Source organism: Crocodylus siamensis, chromosome 2, assembly GCF_052110815.1.
Source record: "Crocodylus siamensis isolate JL-2025a chromosome 2, ASM5211081v1, whole genome shotgun sequence".
Lineage (NCBI taxonomy): Eukaryota > Metazoa > Chordata > Crocodylia > Crocodylidae > Crocodylus > Crocodylus siamensis.
Window position 1 is genome coordinate 273,383,391 of NC_143396.1, and position 22,507 is coordinate 273,405,897.

Here is a 22,507-nt window from a genome sequence, read left to right on the forward strand (position 1 = left end):
GGATGGTGTGCATAAATCATTGGACATTCAGGTTCTTTAAGGGAGACATTTGCCAATTCACCACTGGTATAAATGGGAGAATACTGAATTAGAGGAGTTGTGCCCATCTACACCAGTAATGTATCTGTCTCTTTGGAAAGAATACCGAGTAATTTTGAGTTCTTCTATCAAACATTTTTGGCTTAGTCCTGTTCCCCTAGAGATGTAAGTAACCATTACTCATTTCAAAGGCACTGCTCATGTCCAGGGATAAGTTACGGAAAAGTCAGTGGACCTGGACCCTGGCTGGAAGGGTACCAGTAGATTCACAGTATGTGCAATAAGCAGCATTGATAGAGTGTTTTGATTTGCTTTTTGCCTGTATTGGATCTGGGCCTCATTTACTGTTAAATTTTGGAACTGTTATTTTTTATAAAAAAATATTTGAATGTTTCTGTGTAAATGCAGAGCATTACTTTGTCTGCCATTCAATATTAGCTGGTGCTGAGTCAGGGCGGAAAGTAAATGGCAGTTTTCAAGAGAATCATCATAGATCTTGACAGAACAAGGACCAATGGTCTCAAGTTGCAGCAAGGGACGTTTAGGTTAGATATTAGGAACAACCGTCTCACTAGCAGGGTAGTAAAACACTAGAACAGGCTACCCAGAGAGGTTGTGGACCCTCCCTCCTTGTAGGTTTTAAAGATTCGGCTAGACAAAGCCTTGGCAGGGATGGTCTAGTTGGGGATGGTCCTGCTTTGAGCGGGGGGTTGGACAAGATGACCTCCTGAGGTCCCTTCCAACCCTAACTTTCTAGCATTCTATCATCTAGTTTAATCTCCTACTCAGTGTCAGTGAGGGATATGTTAAAGACATGTTGAATACCTCTTTTAAACTGCAACAGCTATACAACATGTAATAGCTATGATTTAATATCATCTTTCTTTCTCTTCCGTCTGTTAATACTTGGAATTTGGCCTAGTATTTTTACTTGATCACTTATCAAGGTGTTTTCCAAGCAATGAGTGGTCAAGCTTCATATCACCCCTGAGATGTTGCACAGGTGGGTGAACTGAACATCATGCAGTTGATTGGGCTTCAGAAGCCTTAATAACTTGACCTCACTGTTTCTTATTCAAATGCCTGAGTCTAATAATAACTAATAATCATGTGTTGAAAAGTCAATAGAAGAAGAAAGTACTGCACTTCTCCGAGTGCCTTATTCCAGCAGAATAAACCACGAGAAGCATTTCAGTAATTTACTGTGGTAAGCGCTCTCAGCAGCTCCCCTACTTCAACTGTTTTGTGCTCCAGAAAGTACATAATTATCCTGCTAATTAGTCATATTATTATTTAATAGTCCCTAGACAATGTTTTCCTCTTTGAATAGTGATGGAATGAGCCTTTTCCCCATCAAAAATAATCCCTGTCATGGCCCCAAACCTTTTTCTTCCCTGTTTGTTCCTTTCCCCTCTGAAAGTCCTGATTGCCCAGGAGGTGATTCTGGTTGGCAGCTGCACAGAATGAGCTAGTGATGTGATACAAACACTAGGGGATTTTCCCCATTCTTACATCACTGGCAAGAATAGATTCTGCTGCTTCCTATCATCTTCACAGGTAATCTTCATGCAAAACCAGTGTGATGGGAGGCCTATGAATGTTTGGTATCACAGACTGAGGAGCACAATGGGAAGCTGGTGAATATCCTCCTCGGAAGTGGACTTCTCCCTCTCCATGCACCTGGCCTCTCTACAGCAAACCACCTCTGTAAATACCTCTGATGCTCTTAATTTAGATATCACCTGAGGTCTGTTGGTGAAAGCTGTGGGATGCTGGGGGGGTTGTGGGGGTTGACTTGTAAAGTTTGTTTCCAATAACGCCTAATTCGAATCCAGTGAACACCGGCAGTTGGCTTGCAAATCTGAATCATTGTTGGTTTTGGTAGGGTCACAGTGGCATGGAACTGGAGTCATGCAGTGGGAAACCTGACTTAGGGAAAGTGAGCTGGTGGGGAGTAGAGGAAGGACAATGCCAAGGGTTCAGTTGATGTGACTTAATCACTGTTTCTCTCAGAGTTTGCTGGGAGAGGGAAAAGTCTAGGATTTACATATACCAGACCTAGTGCATTTTGAAAGGGAGGAGAAAAGGAAGGATGGTGGCTGCAAAGAGAAGCAGGGGAGAAATATTTTAGAAAAATGGTACAGAGATTGAAGAGAGTTGGGTACAAACTGGGACCTGCCTCCCTGAGACACTACAGATTTTCTGGAGAAGTTAGACAACCTAGATGGAGTTAGGCAGTAGGTGTGTAGATGGTGATACCCTTCAATGTAAACAGGGTTCTTGGTTAAAGCTGTGTTGGTCTAAGGACAGACGTAGGCAAAGTTCTTTGGGTAGCTATGATATCTTTTATTAGACCAACTAAATAGTTCGAAAAATGTTCTTTGCAAGCTTCTGGGCACAAACACCCTTCTCCACGCAGTCTCCCAATGCCTGAAGGAGGGCGTTTGTGCCCAAAAGCTTGCAAAGAACTTTTTCCCAACTATTTAGTTTGCCTAATAAAATATCTACCTAAAGAACCTTGCCTTCAATGTGAACACGTTTTCTAACAACTCCTATTTCTTGGTTTTTTTTCCCCAGCCTCCTTTCTCCCCCTCTTCCACTTCAGTGGTTAGGTCATTCTAGCTCAGCAGGAAATAGGTCAGTGACACATGCCTATTGTTTTAGAACACAATTCTTCATGGTGCATTCACAGTAAGAAATCTCTTCGTTTTTGAGCTTTCAGGAAGGCGGGCTGAACGTTACGGCTGCAGTTGTCCTTTTCAACAATTCCTTCATGCCTCTTTGTTCTAACAGTCAAGCTTCTCTTTATTTATATTTTTGATTGTAAAGGTTGTTTTTATCCATTTTCATGACTCAAAGTTCACAGAGGAACCTGCTACTCCTACCTAGCTGCTTCTCCAGCTGCACCCCTAGGTTGCAAATGCAAGTTTTGAAGTCATAATCACACCGGAGAATATGGCAATGTGCTAAAATGTCAGGTGATGCAAAATTAATGATTCAGGATAAAGACAGTAGTGATGATACACATTGCACTTCTGAAGAGCTTGCCATCCAGAATTTCAAAGTGATTTATAACAGGTATTCAATTCCTGACTTGCAGGCCAAATCCAGTCCCTGGTGTCATCTGGACCACGGACCGTAGACTTTGGCCCTGTGCGTTAGCTTGAGCATGCAGGGTGGTGGGGGTCTGAGCCTGGAGTGCACGAGCTGGGCAGGGGCAGTTCAGCCCCAGAGCCAAATCCCAGCTGTGTGGAGGCAGTGTGGGGCCCCTGGAGCTGGATCCTGCCCATGCAGAGGTGGAAGAGGGTCTCTTAGTGTCTGATCCCAGCATGTGGGGGCAGTATGGAGCTTAGTCCATCCTGCAAACCAGCCCTATGCCTTTCACCTAGCCTGCAGTGCCAAAACCATGAGGCTGGGTTAAGGCACTTCATTACTTCAGTGCAGTTGGTAAATGTTGTTGCCCAAGGAAACAGACATAGAAGTTTTGCTACTTGTTGAAAGTTGCCCCAGAAATCTTGTCAGAGCTTGGGAAAGAATTCTAATCTCCAGGGACTGTGTTTTAGCCACCAGACAAGCTTGCCCCTCTGCAGAGGATAGAGCACCGGGATCAAATATCTAAGACAAGGAGTACCAGGGATGCTTAGTGCCTATCAAATTCAAACCCTTCACGCTTCAAGCTGGGCATCCAGACTGAGCATACATGTAAGTGCTGGCCCTGAAACTTTTTTTGCTTTTCCATGATCAGTCCTGTTTTCCATATTCTGAGCATGACTCTGCAAGCCAGTGGCCTAATTTGTCAGTGCTGAAGAAAAAGGGAGAATAAGAATAGAAAGTGCAACTAATTGCTTTTTGTAAAACAGCATCCCTGACTAAATGGATGACAACTATTTTTATTTGCTGATTATGCCTGATGGGTGTAAAGCCTCCTGTCTTACTAAAGCTTCAACTTAACTAACCTCCAAAGCTGGTGGCTGATAACACTAAGACTGAAAAAGAAATTAGTTCAATACTGAGTTGGGAGCATTTAATTATTTAGTATAGCTTTGTAGTACAGAATACAGATTGGACATTCTCCTGCGTGGGCGCAACTCATAGATAGTTTAACAGGCAAGAGATTAAACTAAGCACCTGGTAGAGATACAGGTGACAGGAATTCAATGTAGAATCTACGACTCTTTTATTTATGCATTTACACAGCATTATCACAGTACCTTCACATTCATAAAAATCTCTGGCTTTTTGTTTGGAGGATGATTTGGTATCTAGAGTCTTTTTTATTTTATTAACTGTGCCATTGCAGTTAACTCATCTCAACTTTGTGTAGTCTGCATAATAATTTTATTGTATGCTTTATTTAATTTGTACAAAATAAGATTGATGACTCCCTCCAAGTAGGCTGGCATTCTATGAAATGCTGCAGAAGTTAACCAAGTATGTGGTAATGTATCATGATCCAACTGGTCTGAATGCAACATATCCTTAAAAAATATTTGCATACAGTATAAATAAGGGGTGGAACAGGTTTGGATATGAGGGGTGTGCAAAATGGGCTGTATTCAATTCAGATTTGGATTCAGCCTGAATCGGGGGGCAGTGATTTGATTCATTGATTTGGATTGATATCCCAATTCAATTCAGCCGAATCTGAATCTGAACATTTGATGCTGATTCAGAGAATCAGTGATTTGGCCACAGATACAGCTTTAAAAGTTTCTTCTACATACCTCAAGGTACCAGGCGCGGCTCGTGAATGCTGAGATGGTGGGGTAGATGGAGTGTCTCACAGAAGCGTGGCCCCCTGCCCCCCCATGCTCAGTGAAAGACCCGGAAGTGGAGCAGAAATACTTCTGGTTCACTTCTGGGTCCATTGCCAAGTGTGCAGGGGTCCCTTCCCACATGCCTCCGGCTCGGCAATCAGCCACAGGGGGACCCCGGGTGCTCCTCCAGACCCAGGAGCCATCAGTTGCTGAGCTGGGTGGGGGGTCCCATGTGTGCTCCATAGCAGCCCCAGAAGTGGACTGGAAGTGCTTCTGGTCCACTTCCGGGTCCACTGCGGAGCACACTGGGGACTCCCACACACTCCCATGGGATGCTCCATCTGCTCACCATCACAGTGTTCGTGACCATCTGGTACCCTGAGGTATGTAGAAAAAACATTTAAAGCTGTGTTTATGTCTGAATCATAGAATCTCTCCGAATCTCTCCAGATTGATTCAGTGGATTCTGATTTGGAGAGATTAAAGGGTCTCCTAATTCAATTCAGATTTGGAGATTCAGCCGCCAAATTGGGCCAAATTTCCGCTGAATTGAATCAACGACTGAAGCGTTGCACAGCCCTACTGGATATCCATAGTGGCATCTGAATCAGAGGTGCCAACTGTGCCTGCCTTAAGTAGTACTGGCTTGCTACTGTAGAAGCTACAAGCTAAAAATATTGGCAAACCTAATTTTTATATTGTGTGCCAGCATTTAGAGATTCTTTCACTGGATGGGAAGGGACAAGAAAGCCACAGTAGGGTAGTTCTAGTCCATACAGCATCACCAGACGTTCAGTCAGTGGAAATTTTAATCACCAGACTATTGGGCTAGTCTCTTTAGAGCCACAAAGCCTGCGGTGTTACTTCAGCATAGCTATTAATAGTTATTTGTTGCCACGTGTTCCTCAGTTATAATAATTTAACCCAACACCTTTCTCTTAGCTTGTTGTTTTAACACATATAGCATAGATGAGATTTCATTTTCTGAGGTAAAATATTTTTAGAAAGGAAAATGCAGGCTTCCAAAACATATAACATGGAAAAGAAATCAGTACAGCATAAACACTTTTATTAAAATGGCGAGACAATATGCCCCGCCCCACCTCCCGCCCCCTGCCACCTTCATGAAGGCTCAAACACACACAATATAAGCTTGCGTTAAGGAGACACCTGTCTGAGGGATGCTTTCTTTTTTTTTCTGTTTTGAAGGAGATAATATACTCAGTTTTACTCTGTAAAGAAAAACAGTCAGAAGCTCAGGCACGTAAAACCCCATTTATTTGACTAGCTGAACCTCTTGAGTCCTTGTCAAGTTCAAAAACAGAGAACAGTAAAAGGCCAGCAAATGAAGGTCTATGGTTAGAGCAGAAGCTTGCCACAACAAGGATTTCAATCTAGAAGAGAATATGTTCCTGTTATCTGGAGGTACCTATTAGCCAGATGTTTTGTATTGCACATAGTAGACAAGAAACATTTGGTCTTGGAAAAGTGCCATTCATTTAGACCTGTCGAGTTAGCAGCCTCTGTGTTAAGTGCAAAAACTTCATAGACTTTTATTTGCTCATGAAAGGATATTTGGTCCTAAATGCCTTGGAACAGATCCACAGAATAGTCTCCCAAGTCCCAGACCTGCAGCAGAAGGGCCACCTTTTTATCTGCAAGGTCTGTGTGTTGAGAGCAAATGTGCACAGGGAGGATGCAGTGCACAGAGGTATGGAACAGAAGTACCCCAGAATAAAACAGCACTGCTGTGCAGAGACTGGAAACTGCAGAGTCCATACCATGCCATGCCATGCCATACCATGCACTGTGGAGCTTGGCTCTTTGGGGGCTCCCTGTCCAGGACCGTAGATGAAAGATTGTAGAACTACTGGCGAAACTGGAATGGGGGAGGAAAGCTGCTGGAGGGGATCACATATCAGTGAGCAGAAACAGACCCCACTCCCACAATTTGATATGAGGAACCCTGTAAAGCAGCATTGAAGGCCAGTGGCCCTCAGCCTTTCCCGACTCAAGGCACCTGTTTCGAGACTCCAGACACTCAGCAGTATAGCGATGCAGCTGGGTGCCCAGGGCACAGGGGCAATGGCAACTCCCGGTGCTGCTGGCACAAACAAGATTGCAATCATGCAGCTGCCAGTAGCAGCTGGATTTTTTTTCAGTCCCTCCCCAAAATTGCTGTCTGTGGTGGTTGCCCTGGTCTCTCTGCCCTAGGCCCCTGACAGATGTTACACTTAAGATGTGACTGGCTGACTGGCAGAGTGGGCTGCCCTTCATGCAGCCCCACCCCTTGCTGCTGATTGGTGGAGATGGGTGAGGCCGCATGAAAGGCAGCCCTCTTCGCCAATCAGGGGTGGAGGGAGAGGCTGCCGTCTTGGCTGCTTTCCTTTATGCTGGTGCCTCTCCACCTCTCCACCACCCCATCAGGGTGCAAGGCCAAGCTGCAGTGGATGTTGGCTTCCACTGGAGTACCAGCATTTTATTTTCAGTTAGTTTTTTTTCCTGGTGTTTCTGCACAAAATTGCAGAAACTGACATTTTTCACGGTTTCCGCCAAAAATGATCCCACAATCACACCTCCTGCCATGCATGTGTGGCATATCAGGAAGTGTAATTTTGGGATCCCACATCAGATCCCATTGTGCATTTACTTTAACGTCTGTCAGGGGCCCTAGTTACACCACCGTGGGCAGTCTTCAGCAGGGTTTGAATTACGGGGAAGCTCGGGGGAGCTGATCCCCCCATAAGAGATGAGAGCCCCCTGTAAGATTTGAAAATCATAACCAGGGCGTGGGGGAGGGGCGTGTCTCCAATTTTGTTAGGGCATCGCGATGGGCAGTCCAATTTTTTTTGCAGAGTCAAAGTGTAATTCAAACCCTGCTCCTCAGAAAATGCCAGCTCTTAGCTGTCACTTGGTTTTTTGACTACTAAAAGATAATAGAGCAATTCTTCCATTGCAAAGAACCCAAAAAGACCACAACAGAGTGTTTTCTGGCCTGAATGGTTTCCTGTTTGAAATCTCTTGGTTTATCTTGTGAATTGGTGTTGGTGTTTGTACATTGTGCTTATACTGAGTGGCACCTCACAAAACCCTTAAAAGTATCCCATGGCCCACCAGGGGGTCATAGCACCCTGGCTGAGAATCAGGGGTTCACACACTTTACAGGCATAGAGCCTGGGCCTTTGAATGTGGTTTTCAGAGAGAAAAATGTGACTGAGCTGTGCTTTCATTCTCCCAGGTAACTTAGCTTAAATATCATTGCTGCTGTGGCCTGCATTCTGGTTGCTCTGTTTTTGAGTATTATGACAGGGTTTTCTTTTTTCTTTCTTTCTTTATTCTCCTGCTTTCAGCATATCTTGCTCTTTCTTGGTCTTTCATGTTTAATTGCCCACACATCAATATAAATCAAAATATAAAATTAAAATGCCATTGCTGCTAGCAACCTGAGACTGAGACTCCAAACGGAGAGTGTATAATTTATTTTGCATTAAATTAAAAATCTTCCTACTCTAATAATATTATGGGCTATATTCATTTACTTTGAAATCAAGACTCATTATAGAAACCTGTGCAAACCTAGTCTGCTAGTACTGCTGCTTGGTACTCGGTACTTGCTGTGCCTCTATCCATGAAAATGTCTTGTTATTAGTTCCATTTCAGGTCATAAGAGAATCCTTCAATGTGACTGCAAAACATTTTATACTTCAGTCATTCACACATACCTATACAAAGTCCTTACTATTTGAAAATGTCTTCCAAAAGAAATCCAAACCTTTAAGTGTAGGAATAATCTTTCTGCAATTATTACAGGAAGCTGAAATTGTGGTTGAGGAAATAACTTGAGTGTCTTGTCCAATCCGGCTTGTCTACCATTTGAGGAGCCTCTAATTACTGCCACACCATTTAAATTCAGGTCAGTCAGTTCTCATGTAAACTCTACTGCCCCCATACTCCTAAAGCAGTTGTTCCTACTGTGCCTACCTAATCCGATTAACCATCCCAGGTTCCACGTCATCTGTTTCGGAGAGTGCAAGATCCGTTTTCCACAAATCTGACATACACTGACTCTTGCTCAGCTACACATCTGTCAATGGAACTATCAGCAAGTGCAATAAGAACCTAGATTTCTCCAGGCTTTCTTTCCCAAGATACTTTTCTATGAGTCCTTGCAAATATTTCTATAGGGAATTTTGTGGTGTGAGAGAGAGTTGAGGCCTAGACAAAAGGCACTTACAGCTATGGAATCAGCACGTATGCTTGTGTAAACAAGGAGCAGACAGGCAACACTAATCCTTATAGTGGGGTAATTTTACCCTATCTGGTGTAGAATTATCTTGGAAAAAATATAAAAGGTAAAATTATACCAGTGTCAGTTACACCAGAATAGGCATCATCTCTTTGCTTCCATCCTGGGGCATTGGTTTGCATAAGGAACAGAAGCTGTTCCTTGCTCTGCTACCCCTTACTAATGAGCTATTATAATACTGTCAAATGCATGCATCTAGCCCATGATAAACGCTTGTCCATCCACTCGAAACCCTGAGGTAACTTATATGGGTGTACAAAACAGCTGTAAGTTACATGATTGAAAAATCCATCAAGTATCTGAGCCCTCAGTATATGTTGATCCAAAATGAAGGACATTTTTAGCTTTCTTCAAGCATGCCCATGACTAAACTTGTGTATTGTGGCTGTATAAGTACTACTAAACAAGATGGAAAATTTTGGATCTCTTTATTTTCAGACAGAAGGTAGGGCAGGGTGGCACCCTAGGGTGCACTGAGATGAGTGTGTATGTATGCTTTGTAGAGCTTCAAAGGCTGTTGAGGCACCACAAAATGCCTCAAATGACAGTGTACATCAAAAGGTTCTCTGTGCTGCTAATTTGCAGCAAAGAGTGAAAATTAAATACTGGGAAATCCCAGTAACTAAAAAAAAATGTTCCAAAAAAAAGTGACATGGTGCACATGGCTGCAGCGTGCATCAACTGAAACTGCAGCCAGCCAGAGCCATGCTCCAGGTTAGGCACTGTGCACCTGGATTACCACTACTGCAGCCCCAGGAGGCCCCCAGGACCCCAGAAAAGGCTGCTGGGGCCAGTCCAGGTGGCCCCACCTGGGGCAATTTGCTGTGCACCATAGCATGCCTGTACGAACATTTCCCAGGGACAAATGCAAATGGCACAACATTGGTCCCTGGGGAAACACACGTGCATGCTCATCTGGATGCACCCTTAGAAACTAACTAGTTCAAACAGGCATGAGCTTTCATAGGTAACAGTCTACTTCATGAGATGCTATGAAGGGACTTGCAGAAAGAAAGGGTTTCCATTTTTCAGAGTAATTGAAGAACACGAGCATCTTATGTGTTATGCAGTTCACATAAACAGCACTGTGGTCACATATATGCAGGGGAATCAAAAGGGCTGTCTTTATCAGAGGACTTCTTATGGTTTGTACAAGGTACAAAAATTATTTGTTTTGCTTGCATGCTTGGAAGCCAGTTTCTATCTTTATTTGGAATACTCAGATGTGCTCTGTGCTTCATACTTATTTGGCCCTAGGGTCTCCATCATAATATTAAACAGTTTCAAATCCCTTTTGGTTTTTCTCACCCTCTCCCTCTCTGAAAACCAGTGGTCTGATGTATTCCAAACACCTTTCAGTGTTTTTAAAAACAATCAAGCCTTGATGTACATCACTTTTATTTTAATATATTTTTAAATTCCATGGGAACAAATCAAAGATTGATTGGCAAATTAGATTGCCTCAGCCATGCCAGCAACAGCTAAGTTTGCAATTTGCAAAAGTCGGTAATCAAGTATTTGAGACAGTCCGTTCCCTCTGCATGTCAACTTGTGTGAGGCAAATAATCAAGTGGTAGCTGATTTTACTACAAAGCGAACCACCTGTTAGCAAACTGAACTGTTACTGCCTTTAAATTGACTGAGGCCTTAGTTTGGAAGCTTTTTTCTCACTTGGTTAAAACCATATGAATTTCTGGCTGCTTGTATCTGCAGTTGCTTCTGCTGATGATTCAAATTTGTAATATTCTAAAACTTCTGGACAGTCTATCCCGGTTTGGGTAGACGTATACATTTCTCATCCCCCTTCAAACAAAGCTCATCCCCCTTCAAACAAAGCACTAACAGGTGATGTGGTCAAACCTAGGGTCAGGCACTCTCTGCAATATAAATGCTATAATGATAATTAGCAGACAGCATTTTCCCATATTGATGGAAATGGATACATTTTCTAGTAAAATCATTCCTGAAAATATGACCCTGCTTTTTCATTAGCTATAGAACTGGTAGAAGAGACTTCAAAGAGAGACACTCAGTTCTCTCAAGTTTTTTTTTTCACTAACTCTAGAAAAATATGGCTTGGAAGTATACTTGTCTCTTCCCACCTCTTTATTTCAATACATTGCATGCAAGTCTATACCTAGCTGGGCCCAATACCTTTCCTAATATCTTATTCCAGGACTCAGCTTTATCACACTGTTCATCTTCTACTATCACCCCTGAAAGTCCAGTGCTTTGCTTTAGTTCAGTCCTCCCCTCTGGCCACCCTTTCCTGCTGAATCTGGTGTCATCCAACCTGTTCTTACTGTCAGGTTTCCTGTTGGCTGGACACTTTTACTTACTTTACTCTTACCTAGAGGTTTGTGAATGAGATTATATGGTGTGGTTACCTGCAAGAGCAGGGCATTAGATTGATTACAGAGGTCTCTTCTAGTTTTATGTTCTTATCACTTCGGATTGTTTCATGTCTCTGACCACAGGCTGCTACACCAGCTCAGAAACTGCACAAGTGGCAGGGGAGCCACAGAAAGCTTTCTGTTCCTCATCTCTGCTAGCTTTTCCCAGAGTAACCAATTCTCTCCCTGTGATGTCTTTTTGAGGATTAGGTACAGGAGGTGGCTGAGAAAATGGAGTAGTATAGTCTTGAACTGACAGGCTTAAATGACAATATGTCTACATGGCAATTAAAGGTGTGACTGCAGCATAAGTAGACATGCCTGCACCATGCCAAATCTAGCTAGCATGGAAAATTATAGTAGTGAAGTAGTAGTGGCTTGGATTTCAGTGTGGGTTATGCTAGCCTGCTGGGTACGTGCTAGGGTTGTTAGCACTTGCTGAAGTTCACATGGCTGCATTTTCACTTACCCATACCAGCTAAATGAAAACTAGCATAGGCCTGTTCAGCTATGCTGGAATCACAGCTGTGAATGGGAAAGATTGCCACCAAAGAGAGCTCACTATTGCTACAACTGTTGGAGCTGCCTGTCAGGAAATTCTTAGAAAAAAGGGGGGGAAACCCTTGGACAAATGCAGGGCAAGACCATTTTCTTCCTTATATGTGCAGAGAACTTTATCTGTAACAAGCAGTAGGAAGGCTGCCAAAACCAGAGGACATTCATATATCCCAAATGTCACTAATCTACAACAAAGAACATTTTACTAAATGACAGCAGTAGGGCACTCAGACTGTGGGGGCTCATAAAGCTTTTAAAAACCCATTAATAAATAAGCAAATATATTACCTTTTCCAGATTAACCCAAAGAACCCCATAAAAAAGCCCAACATGATGAGCACTCTGAATCCTTGGTTTCTATTGCTGACTCTGCCACTGACTCCATGTGTGTAGCCAAGACTGTAGGCAAGACGGTTCATCTAATTTCCATCATCTTTTAATTAACAATAATCTCTGGTTCCTTTGCAGAATGTTTGTGAGACTGCTCAGTCATGGTGGTAAATTACGGAAAGCAGCTCCAACGAATGATGTTATAGAAAGTGCTATTTTTATTGCTTTTAAGGTACAAAAAAGAACTTAAAAACAGGAGAGAGCCACACAGTTATTTTTTATAACTATGATTAAACAAACATATTTATGAACTAATTTTACCACTTCTGGGAAACTGAGATGAAAAACTGGCATTACTGAGGGTAGTTACCTATTTAAACCTAGCACATGGGACCACAACATTTCTTGTGTTTCTGGACTGTTTGAATCTAGGATGACTGATTCTTAAGGTTTCTGGATTGCCATTTACAGCAGAGCAGTATGTGGAGTCTGGAAAAAGAGACTGTCTGTGGTATTGGAATCTGGCTCCTGAACTTGAAAAAAAGATAAAATAATTTGTTGTTGGATGGTCTTTCATTTAAAGATTTGAAAAGACTTTAAAAACTTAGTGTCATAATTGTATCCTGTGCAAGGCAGGAGATTATTATTACCTTTTTATTTTAAAAGGGGTACATTGAAGAATAGAATGTCACACAGTGAATCTGTTATAGTTTTGCCAAGAGTACCCAAAAGAAATCTAATCTGTGGCTTTACTGTGTATAAAATCTGATCTCTAAATGTGCATGAACAATCTTTTAAGTAGCTGCATTTTGGATGCACATAAAATATGCATCTGTATATCTTGAGTCATGCAGATCATGTACTGAATTGGATAGACCCCCTTGAAAACATAGCACTTGGGGTGTGGACACATGGCAATTGCTATGGTGCAATTTTACCTTGCGTTTTACTCTTTGGTAAATGTATTCCTAGTAAGGAGCAAAAACATGACCAGCTCTCCTAAGTTGACTGCCCACAGTAGATAATATCAAAGCACTAAATCGTTGTATGGCCAAGAGCCACATTCAGCAAAAGGCTTCTCTGTGATGAATCAACTAGAGGAACAGACACATGACACACTATGAGTGCATCTACACATTGCCCTATGATGATGTAGCAAAGTTCTGCATCACTGTACAGCACACTACAGCCATGTAGCAATCACAGGGGTCTATATGTGATCACCAGATGTGTTGCCATAACAGTGTGCTTCATGGTTATAGTATGCTGCTACAGTGAAATAGCAGGAAAATCTGTGCGCTGTGTGCATGGCACAGTAACTACCCATACTGTATCATGCTTTAGTACTTGCCAAAGGAAGTACCAAAGCACAGCGCCATAGCAATGTCACTGTACGGCGCCATGTAGATACACCTTGTAAGTAGTAATTTTTCCTGGTACTTGCTCTTCTGTTGCATTTTTCAAGAGGTAGCATTATCCTGGATTTACATGATTTACCGTGTGTGGGGTTTGTGGCATATGTCGTGTGTTGCCCCAACATACAATATGTGATAAAGTTAGTTTTCTACATGGAAAGTCTACCTTGTGTGTCACTCTTAGAAACTACAATGGTAAGAACCTAACCGACCAGACCACACACATTTTAAAACTTATTTTCAATTGTATACCATAGGGCTGAAAAGCTCAGCCTTGTTTATAGACATGGTAGAGCACTGAATCCAAAAACTGTGCTTAAAAGGTTGTAGTCAGTGGTAATTAATGTTTAAAGTGTCTGTATAAGCGTACACAGCCAACCTACGTAAATGCAGATCCCCAAGAGATTTGTGATTAGTAGTTAGCCTTACTTCCTGCCTAATCTAATGGTACTTCCCAGATGTTGTAAATACTCCTATGTACTGCTAAGAATTATTCACAGTGGGAAGATTTCATTTCAGCAATCATTTTTCTAGCTGACATTTTAGAGCATAATAGCATGTTTGCACTTCCAAAGAAAGTTCTCCACACATCTAACTACATTTTGGCAGTTTTTTGACCCCCTCTTCCTGTTAACCGCATCCACCTCTAAGGCTGGAATCGTGGTGACGAGGACAGAATAGAACACAGCAGGTCACCACGGCTCCTTGCTCAGCAAGTGGTATTTACTGAGTGAGGTGATGTGATCATCAGTTTCTGAGCACACCAAACCAGAGAAACATAACATTGTCTACCACATAGCAAGGTGGGCTTTATGTATCAGCACAGAACAACAGTGCTCAGCTTTTGTGCGAGCTGAATAGAATACACCAGTAGTGCTCAACTTATGGCCCACAGACCATATCTGGCCCCCAAAATGCGGCTCAGCTTGGAGTGTCCTCTGCCCTCCCCTGCCCTGCACCATGTTGCTGATCCCCTCTGCAGCCCTCCCTGTTCTGTTTTCTTTTTCTCTTCCTCTGCAGCCTTGCCTCTGACATTGGTAGCCACTTTCTTCCCCCACCTCTCTCCCTCCCTGCTCCACTACCAGAGGGGAGTGGTGGCCTGTGATGCAGCCAGGCCACAGGCACCCAAACTGTCACTGTAAGGTTGAGGTCCACTGGAATACAGCTTTAATTAAAAAATAGGGTGGATCCATGGGTCAACACTACAGGACCTTGAGCTATCTTTCTCTTCTAGGACCTGCTGTACTCTGCTTTGTGGGATCTTCAGAGGCTTGCTCACATACAGTAAGACTTCTAAAAGAAAACAAGTTTAAAAATCTTCAGATACGTGGCTTTATGGGCTTCTGGGGCTGACATTTTGGCATCAGTTACTATGAGTGTGATTCTGTGCAGCTTTTCTTGATACTTCATAAGGTTCAGGATTTGCACTTTGAAATGCACAGCAGAATGCAAGTCTGGAGCTATTTAACTTTTATTAGAGCCCTGAATTCTCATTCAGAGTTTCAACTGGGCAGATGAAACCCAAATAAATGTATTTCCTAACTCTCTCTTGATGGCCCAACAGATGATCTCATTTCATTCTCTGCCGCACACCTTACTTTCTCTTTCTTTTACAAGTCTTAGATGTAATTCTTTTACCCTACTTCTAACAAAATCCACAATATCTGAATGCCTTGGTCTCCTCACTAGCCTTGCCTCACTCTAGTTTCTGGCATGCTTTGTGCTCTTTCCATGTGGCCAGAAATCTCTTCCTCCTGCTGAGGTATGACACCTCTCCCTGCTTGCCACTCAGAGAGTAAGGCAGAAGCTGGTAAGAGCCGAAGCAGAGAACATACAGGGTGCAGTGTAGCAGTGACTCTTTCCATCATACGTTTTTCCATCTGCCAGCTGTAAAATAGACCTCACAGATGCAAAGAGTACCACGTTGCAGACCCACTGAAATCAAGGGCACTGACCTTACAGTCCTTTGTATGTATGCATTACTTTTCCAGTCTAGATCTCACAGGCTTGTGCATTTCTTATATTGGTAGAGTGACAGTCTGTTTCCATTTTCTAAATTGCTACCAGTGAGTCCAGTTCATGTGAGAGTGAGAGACAATTATCACTTGCATGAGGCAGGCAGTGTTTAGGCTGCAGCAGTCCAACTTCCCTGCCTCGCTCTGCTAGAATCCTTCTGTCCTGCCCTATTGTTCTGCTCCTGAGCCTCTTTGAGGTGAGAGTGGGATGTGAACAAACACTGCTATGGAGAATTTTTATGTACAGAAAAACATAAACAAAATGCTTAAGTATTAGGATGGTGACACAGATTGACCCTTTTCTGGAAGTCAATGGCAAAACACTCATTCCTTCAATGGGGTGGAATCAGTCTACAGGTGTGTGACACGGGGCTGTTTCAGTCACAGTACTCCTTCCAAATTCATTGGTTTGGGAGCTATAAATACAAGACAGCTGCAGAATCAGGGTCCTAGAATTACAGAAGTGGAGTTCTCCTCTCCCTTTGCTCTCATTTTGAATGTCTTTCTGAACTTCATTCATCACTTGGGCTCCATAGCCTGTTGCTGCCTAGAGCAAGAACCATGTTTGTTGAAAGTAGAGGCCAAAACATACTCTGAAGTCATGTTTGTCCACGTGCCTGACTGTGCACACAGATGAGCGCATAAATGCTCATCTCCTTGCACCATTGACCGATTTGTATATCAAAATCTGGGTATGGGTGCATAAGCCTGTTCCAAAACAGTCTAAAAGTTTTGTACAATACTGGGCCAAATCCTGAGGTGCTTACTCAGTGGTGACTCAGGCAAAACTTATGATATATCCCATTTTTAACAAACTGCGCACATCAGTAACCACAGTACATTGTGCAGAGTTCCTTACCAGGCTGAACATGGATAGCCCTTGACTCTTGTGCGACAGCACGCAGTCTAGAGTTGTAACACCAAAGCTGCCTTTGTCAGTATATGATACTATGAACTTTCACAACATGCATCTAGACCAAGTCTGCTGTAAGAGTTAATCCTTCCCACTCTTTTCCAACTAAAACTCCAGCAGCGTGATGTGCTTCCTGTCCAGAATTCTTCAAGTGCTAGTTTCAAATCTCTGTTCTTTTACAACTGCGCACGACCACCCTTTCAGAGCTATTCCCAGAGTTCTGCAACTTCCCTGTATCTCCTTAACAAATTTAGCAGTTCCTTTAAAAGTTAATGAATCGAAAAAGTTGTGCTTTATGTGTTAATTCTCATGTCTCAATAGAGTCTTTCCAGAGAAATCTGGACTTGTTCAGTGAAAAGGAACAAGAGTCCTTTAGCTATTTCTGGAGATAAAAGCCTTGTAAAATATTCTGCAGATAATCAAGAGTTCAGCATTTCCTTATACACGCTATTGTATTTAGCAGACTGTCTTAATAAAAAATGGCTACAATTCTTGCTTTTTTAAAATTTCCTTTGCAACATGCACAATATCCCCCAAAGCAGACTTACATTTGGACATGAGATGGGAAACTTATGTTTATAAAAGCTATCTCCGTTTGCTTAAAGCAAGAAGATGTGCTGAGAAACAGGTTCAGTCTGACAACATTTTAAACATGGAGAGACAGGATTTATCTGGCAAGTTCAGAAATATAAAACAGAAAACGAACACCAATAGTACAGCATCACATTGAAACAAACCACAGTAATTATATGCTTTGAAGTCAAGCCTATATGTTCTTTAGCTTTTTCATGAATTATTGATCCACCTTTCTCATTAAAACAGACTGGCATGCTCTTGCCGAAAATGGACAAGTGACTACAACATTTATATAATCAAATATACTCTGCATCTGGTGATGAAAACACGTTTGTGTGTAGAATTTCCCTTCTGAATTAACATGTCTGCAAAACAGATTTACTAGCATTACCACAGTCATTTTCTATTGTCTCTAGAACATTGCTCTTCTGTTGCATTATTGTGCAATCTGAAATTTTACACTGATCATATAAAGCAAAATATTTTCGAGACTGTATCACTTATTAGACACTAGAATATTTCTTGCCTATAATGAGATGTAAATAAACTGTCTGGCTTACCTTATTTTCTCCATTTCTGCCGCAGAGGCCTACAAGAAATCAAATAATAGGAACAAGTGAATGAAGGAAAAGATTCACTCTGCAGATTTATGCATAGTTTAGGTTTTCCAAATGGTTCTCGACAAGTGTCTACAAAGCGACGGTAAGCGAACCCCACATCTGCATTAGCAGAAAATAACATTGACAGATTAACTCAGAAATAATGCAGCACGCTGCAGGAACACTGTATACCGAGGAGCCATGGGCAACAGAATGACTCAGTTGTAGCGCTGAGGCAGAAAATGAAAAAAGCAAGTAACAGGTTAGTATGCCTATTGGATTTCACAGAAAAAGTTGAAATACAGTGCTACCCTGTGCATCATGAGCACCATGGAAGCATTCTGCTGGCTGTAAAACTGAAGTGTCTGAATCTCATGGTAATTTGAGTTTAACTCATAATGTGTCACAGATTTTAACAGCTAGAATGGACATGAGCATAGCATCCTCAGCAGGAGTTTTGGGTAATCAAATTAGTTTGTGCAAGTAATATGCTGTCTTTACAATTAGCAGCTCAGTTATTGTCTCCTTTTCATTAACGCTTTCATTCCTGCTTACCAAGCTCTATTGTTTAGCACCAGGGTTTGATTTACAGGAGAGCTGGGGGCGGGGAGGGGAGGACTGACACTGCCCTAAGAGACGAGAGATCCCTGTAAGATTTGAAAATCATAACCTGGAGGGGGTCTCTGATTTTATTAGGGCATCATGATGGGCAGCCCAATTTTTTTTTGCAGACGCCTCCAAGAGTCAAAGTGTAATTTGAACCCTGTTTTGCACCATCTGATCCTTGATTCCTGTTTACCATGGCTGTAGCATGGAACACCATTAACCCTTTGCTGTCTGTTTATCATAGCTATAGCAAAGAACTGCATTAACTCCTTGATTCCTGTTTCTTATAACTACAGCCCTAATTTAACATTTGATTCATGCTGAATACTCCAATAGAGTATAATTACATTAATTCCTTACCACATCTGCACTATAAATTCCTTTATGTCCTTTATTTCCTTTTATGATATTAGTAGCTTTGAATCTTGTTAACCCTTCTCATGACCACTTTCTCATTCAACCTTCTCCCATGTAGCTGCTCAATGTCTGTTTTGCCTCCAGTTACTGTACTACTAAAACAGAACCTCATTGCCCCCCTCGGATCTTGTTTATTGTAAGTAGAAGAAGAAACCTCAGAGAAATTCAGTCCCTAGATTTTAAGATTAATTCCAGCCTGGCAAAATTTCACACTAAAAGCATTACCTATTAATCATTAGTGTTTTAAACAGTATGGATTAATAACTAGCAGTGGTATTAAATAACAAATAGATAAAATTCAAAGATTAATTTTATAGAAATGTAAATGTCATCAATTAGGCAGCAGTATTTATATGTCACATTGCCCAATAAAACATCCCAAATGGCAAATTCTTGGTTACTCATTATGTCACCTATTTTCCTTCTGTTCATTTACTTTAGATGTGCACCGTAGATGAAGTCATTCATCATACCCATGTATGCATGATGATTTCTAATGACACACATAAGGAATCATAGAGAATCCAGTGATTCATTCTTGTGAATATAACTTGGTACACAAGATGCCAGCAGTTGGAAAAGCCATTTTTAGCTCCACAGTAATAGGTGTAGTGCATACTATGCAGTCACAGCACGTTTTCTGAAAGCCCAGGGTTGTCAATGGCAAATCCTAGATTTCTGAGATTTAAGAAATTACCTTGGGATCTAAGCTTGGTTTTCTTTAGTCATACCTTTATATTTCATTTATAATACTACCTTTTGCCTTTTGAATAAATGATACTTCATAGCCGTGGTATAAAATTGTAATTGATGGGGGTTTATTAGGTCTGGAATGGCAGGGGGGCAGATCCTCTGAGATATCACTGTTTTTATCACTTGACTTCCCCTGCATTTATCCTCAAAGACCCTGCCTAATGATGTTGCTCCCTCCAGTTAAGGAAGGGTGGACACAGCTCCCTCCTGAGTTATTCAGTGTCGCTGTGAGTGTGAGCTGCAGGGGTCACTCAGGAAGAGTGAATACCATGTGGAACTTAGTTCATTGTTTCTATTATGCTGCTGGTTTCTAGTGGCACAGGGGGGAAAATGATTGAACTAGACAATTGTCCAGTGCTTTGTTTTCTGCTGCATTTGCAGAATTGGGATGAGGGCAGTTTTGTATAGTTAAAATGCAGGACTTCTAACTAACCTCTTTTTTCTGCCTGTGCTATCGATCTAATGTTTGGAAGTGGGTGAGTCATTCAGAGGGCTGTGCAAATAACTTTTATTTTTTTGTTTGGCTGCTAAATCAAAAAATTAAAGAAGTTCTTTGATTCAACTAGTGGTTTTTCTTTCAGCTGCTCTTTGAAGCAAAAACAAATAATAAACCCCAAAACAAACAAAAAATGCTAAAGCCCATTGTGCACCTCACTCTTTGTGAATCTTAAGGTTTTTTCTGGGCAGGTGGTATAAGTGCCATTTTTATTTCCCTTGTTATGTAATAGCATAGCTGTTAGAGCACTTGTGCAGGATACAAGAGAACTGGGTTTAAGTCTCCCTTTTAATCGAGGGAATTTAAATCTATATCTTCTGCCTCCCAGGCAAAAGGCTTAGTCACCATGTAATACTATAACGTTAGGTATTCCTCAATGGGATGCTCTTGATCCCTCCTGTAGATAACGTTCCACTTAGAAACAACAACGGAATCTAGGTATCTTACCACACAGATAAGTGTCCTAAGCACCCAGATAGATAGCCCTTCTTTTGCTGTATTGCTAGTCCAGTATTTTATTATGAGCACCTCCATGTCTGAATGCCTATAGCATTGTGGGATTCTCTTGGGAGACAGGAGAAGGTGGGATCAAAGCCCTTTAAGCAAAAGGGGAGCTGAACCCAGGTCTCCCACAATCTGGATGAATGCTCTGACCTCTGAGCTGTTGAGTAAAGCTAAGTATAGATAGTCAAAAAGCCCAAGGCTGAATCAGTTCAGTCTTCACAGGTTAGTCTGAACTGCATAGATTGAATCAATAAGCAAGTGAACAGACATTCACTTTTGATTCCGGAAACACGGCCACATGCCTGAAGTGGCTCAAGCCAGAAGCCGGCGGGATGCTAGAACACACCTCTGTGCTCCACTGGAGCAGACAGCATGGTCCAAGGCTAGCCCACCTGCCCTGTGATGCGGGGGAGGGTGGTTGTGGAGGTGCAAAGCATCCTGTGATGTTGGAGGACTGAGTTAACTTGAATCTGGAGGGGATCTGGCACAGAAGTTCAATAAGCTGAGTTAAGTCCATCCAGGTTTATCTTAAACTGGCTTTGACCATTTTGAAAGCAGTTTATGTGCATTGAACTTCTGTTGTGTTACAGATTTTACAGATCCGGCCTGCCATTGGAGGTGGTTTAAGCACCTACATCGAACACCTTCAAGAGCAAATTGGATGCTTATCTTGCTGGGATTCTATGACCGCAGGTGACTTCCTGCCCTTTGGGCGGGGGGCTGGACTCGATGATCTTCTGAGGTCCCTTCCAGCCCTAATGTCTATGAAATCTATGAACCGGGTTCTAATTATTTATATTGGCTTATGTGTAATTTCTGTCTCTACCCTAAGACTTGTGGCAGAAGAACCATGAATGTACCCCAATTTTTTTTTTCTGGCCAAAAGTTCTCAGTGACTTTGATCTAACTTCACATAGTTTCCATCTGATTGAAACCACATTTTTTTGGAAATACATTATTAAAAAAAGATCACCCATCTGTAGTTATTTACATAGAGGATCTCAGGTTCCCTGTCTGTAAAACGGGGATAATTAGACCAAGTAACTGCACTTTACAGAAGTGCCATTAGCACATAATCTGAGACTGTTTGTGATATGTTCTGATACCCTCAGTTTGAAGGCAACAGAAGAAGTACCAAGTATTCATTAGGCTAATTACAAATTAGATTGTGAACTCCTGAAGCATTGTGTGTGTACAATATGAGGTAAGAACCACAGGGAGAATGCTGTTTGGTGGCCTTTGGAAGCTATCACATTATTTCTGTTACAATTACCAGTATGAAAATGAAATGTAATTTAGATTAGGGGATTGCAATATTTTGTACACATGTTCATAACTTCAATTTGTTGGCAAGCTAGAACTGGTTTACTAGATACCGTCCACTAGGCATCTGATGAAGAAGACAATACAGTTTTTTTTTTCAGAACCTGAACTGTTTATCTTGAAGATCCTGAATAGGTTTTAAGATGGTGATCTGAAACTGTAAGGCCTCAAATGGCTTGAGACTAGCCTATCTGAAGGACTGCAGAATTTTTCCCTGAGGAATTGAATTCACCAAAAATGCACCTGCAGTCCATGAAAAATATCTCTGGTCTTTTGTTTGGCAGCTGTCTCCTGCTCCGCTTTGTGCCCACCCCCCAAAATAAAATGGGGGAGGTTGATTGAAAAATTTCAGTTTTATTTGACATTGACATTTTCAGTAAGGGAAAAAAATGTAGTTTCTGACTAGTTCTTGCTGCCACAGCTATAGTCAGTAGAAGTACTGATGTTAGATCCTCCTCTGTGAACCTAGAGGGGGCAGCTAGGAAGACTCTGCCCATACGGATTCTC

General features: G+C 41.9%; 1 protein-coding gene across 10 annotated transcripts in view; it reads right to left on the reverse strand.

Moving 5' to 3' along the window:
* Positions 1–22,507, reverse strand: part of BEGAIN (brain enriched guanylate kinase associated) — a 266,431-nt gene that overhangs the window by 171,068 nt on the left and 72,856 nt on the right. For 8 of the 10 annotated variants that reach the window (XM_090034025.1, XM_090034027.1, XM_090034031.1 and 5 more), the window contains one exon: positions 17,863–17,891. In XM_090034025.1, the coding sequence (XP_089890151.1) occupies positions 17,863–17,891 (29 nt within the window). Of the gene's footprint in view, positions 1–17,862; positions 17,892–18,093; positions 18,158–22,507 lie in introns of those variants that run through there. The other 2 variants (XM_090034029.1, XM_090034034.1) reach the window with 2 other exon arrangements.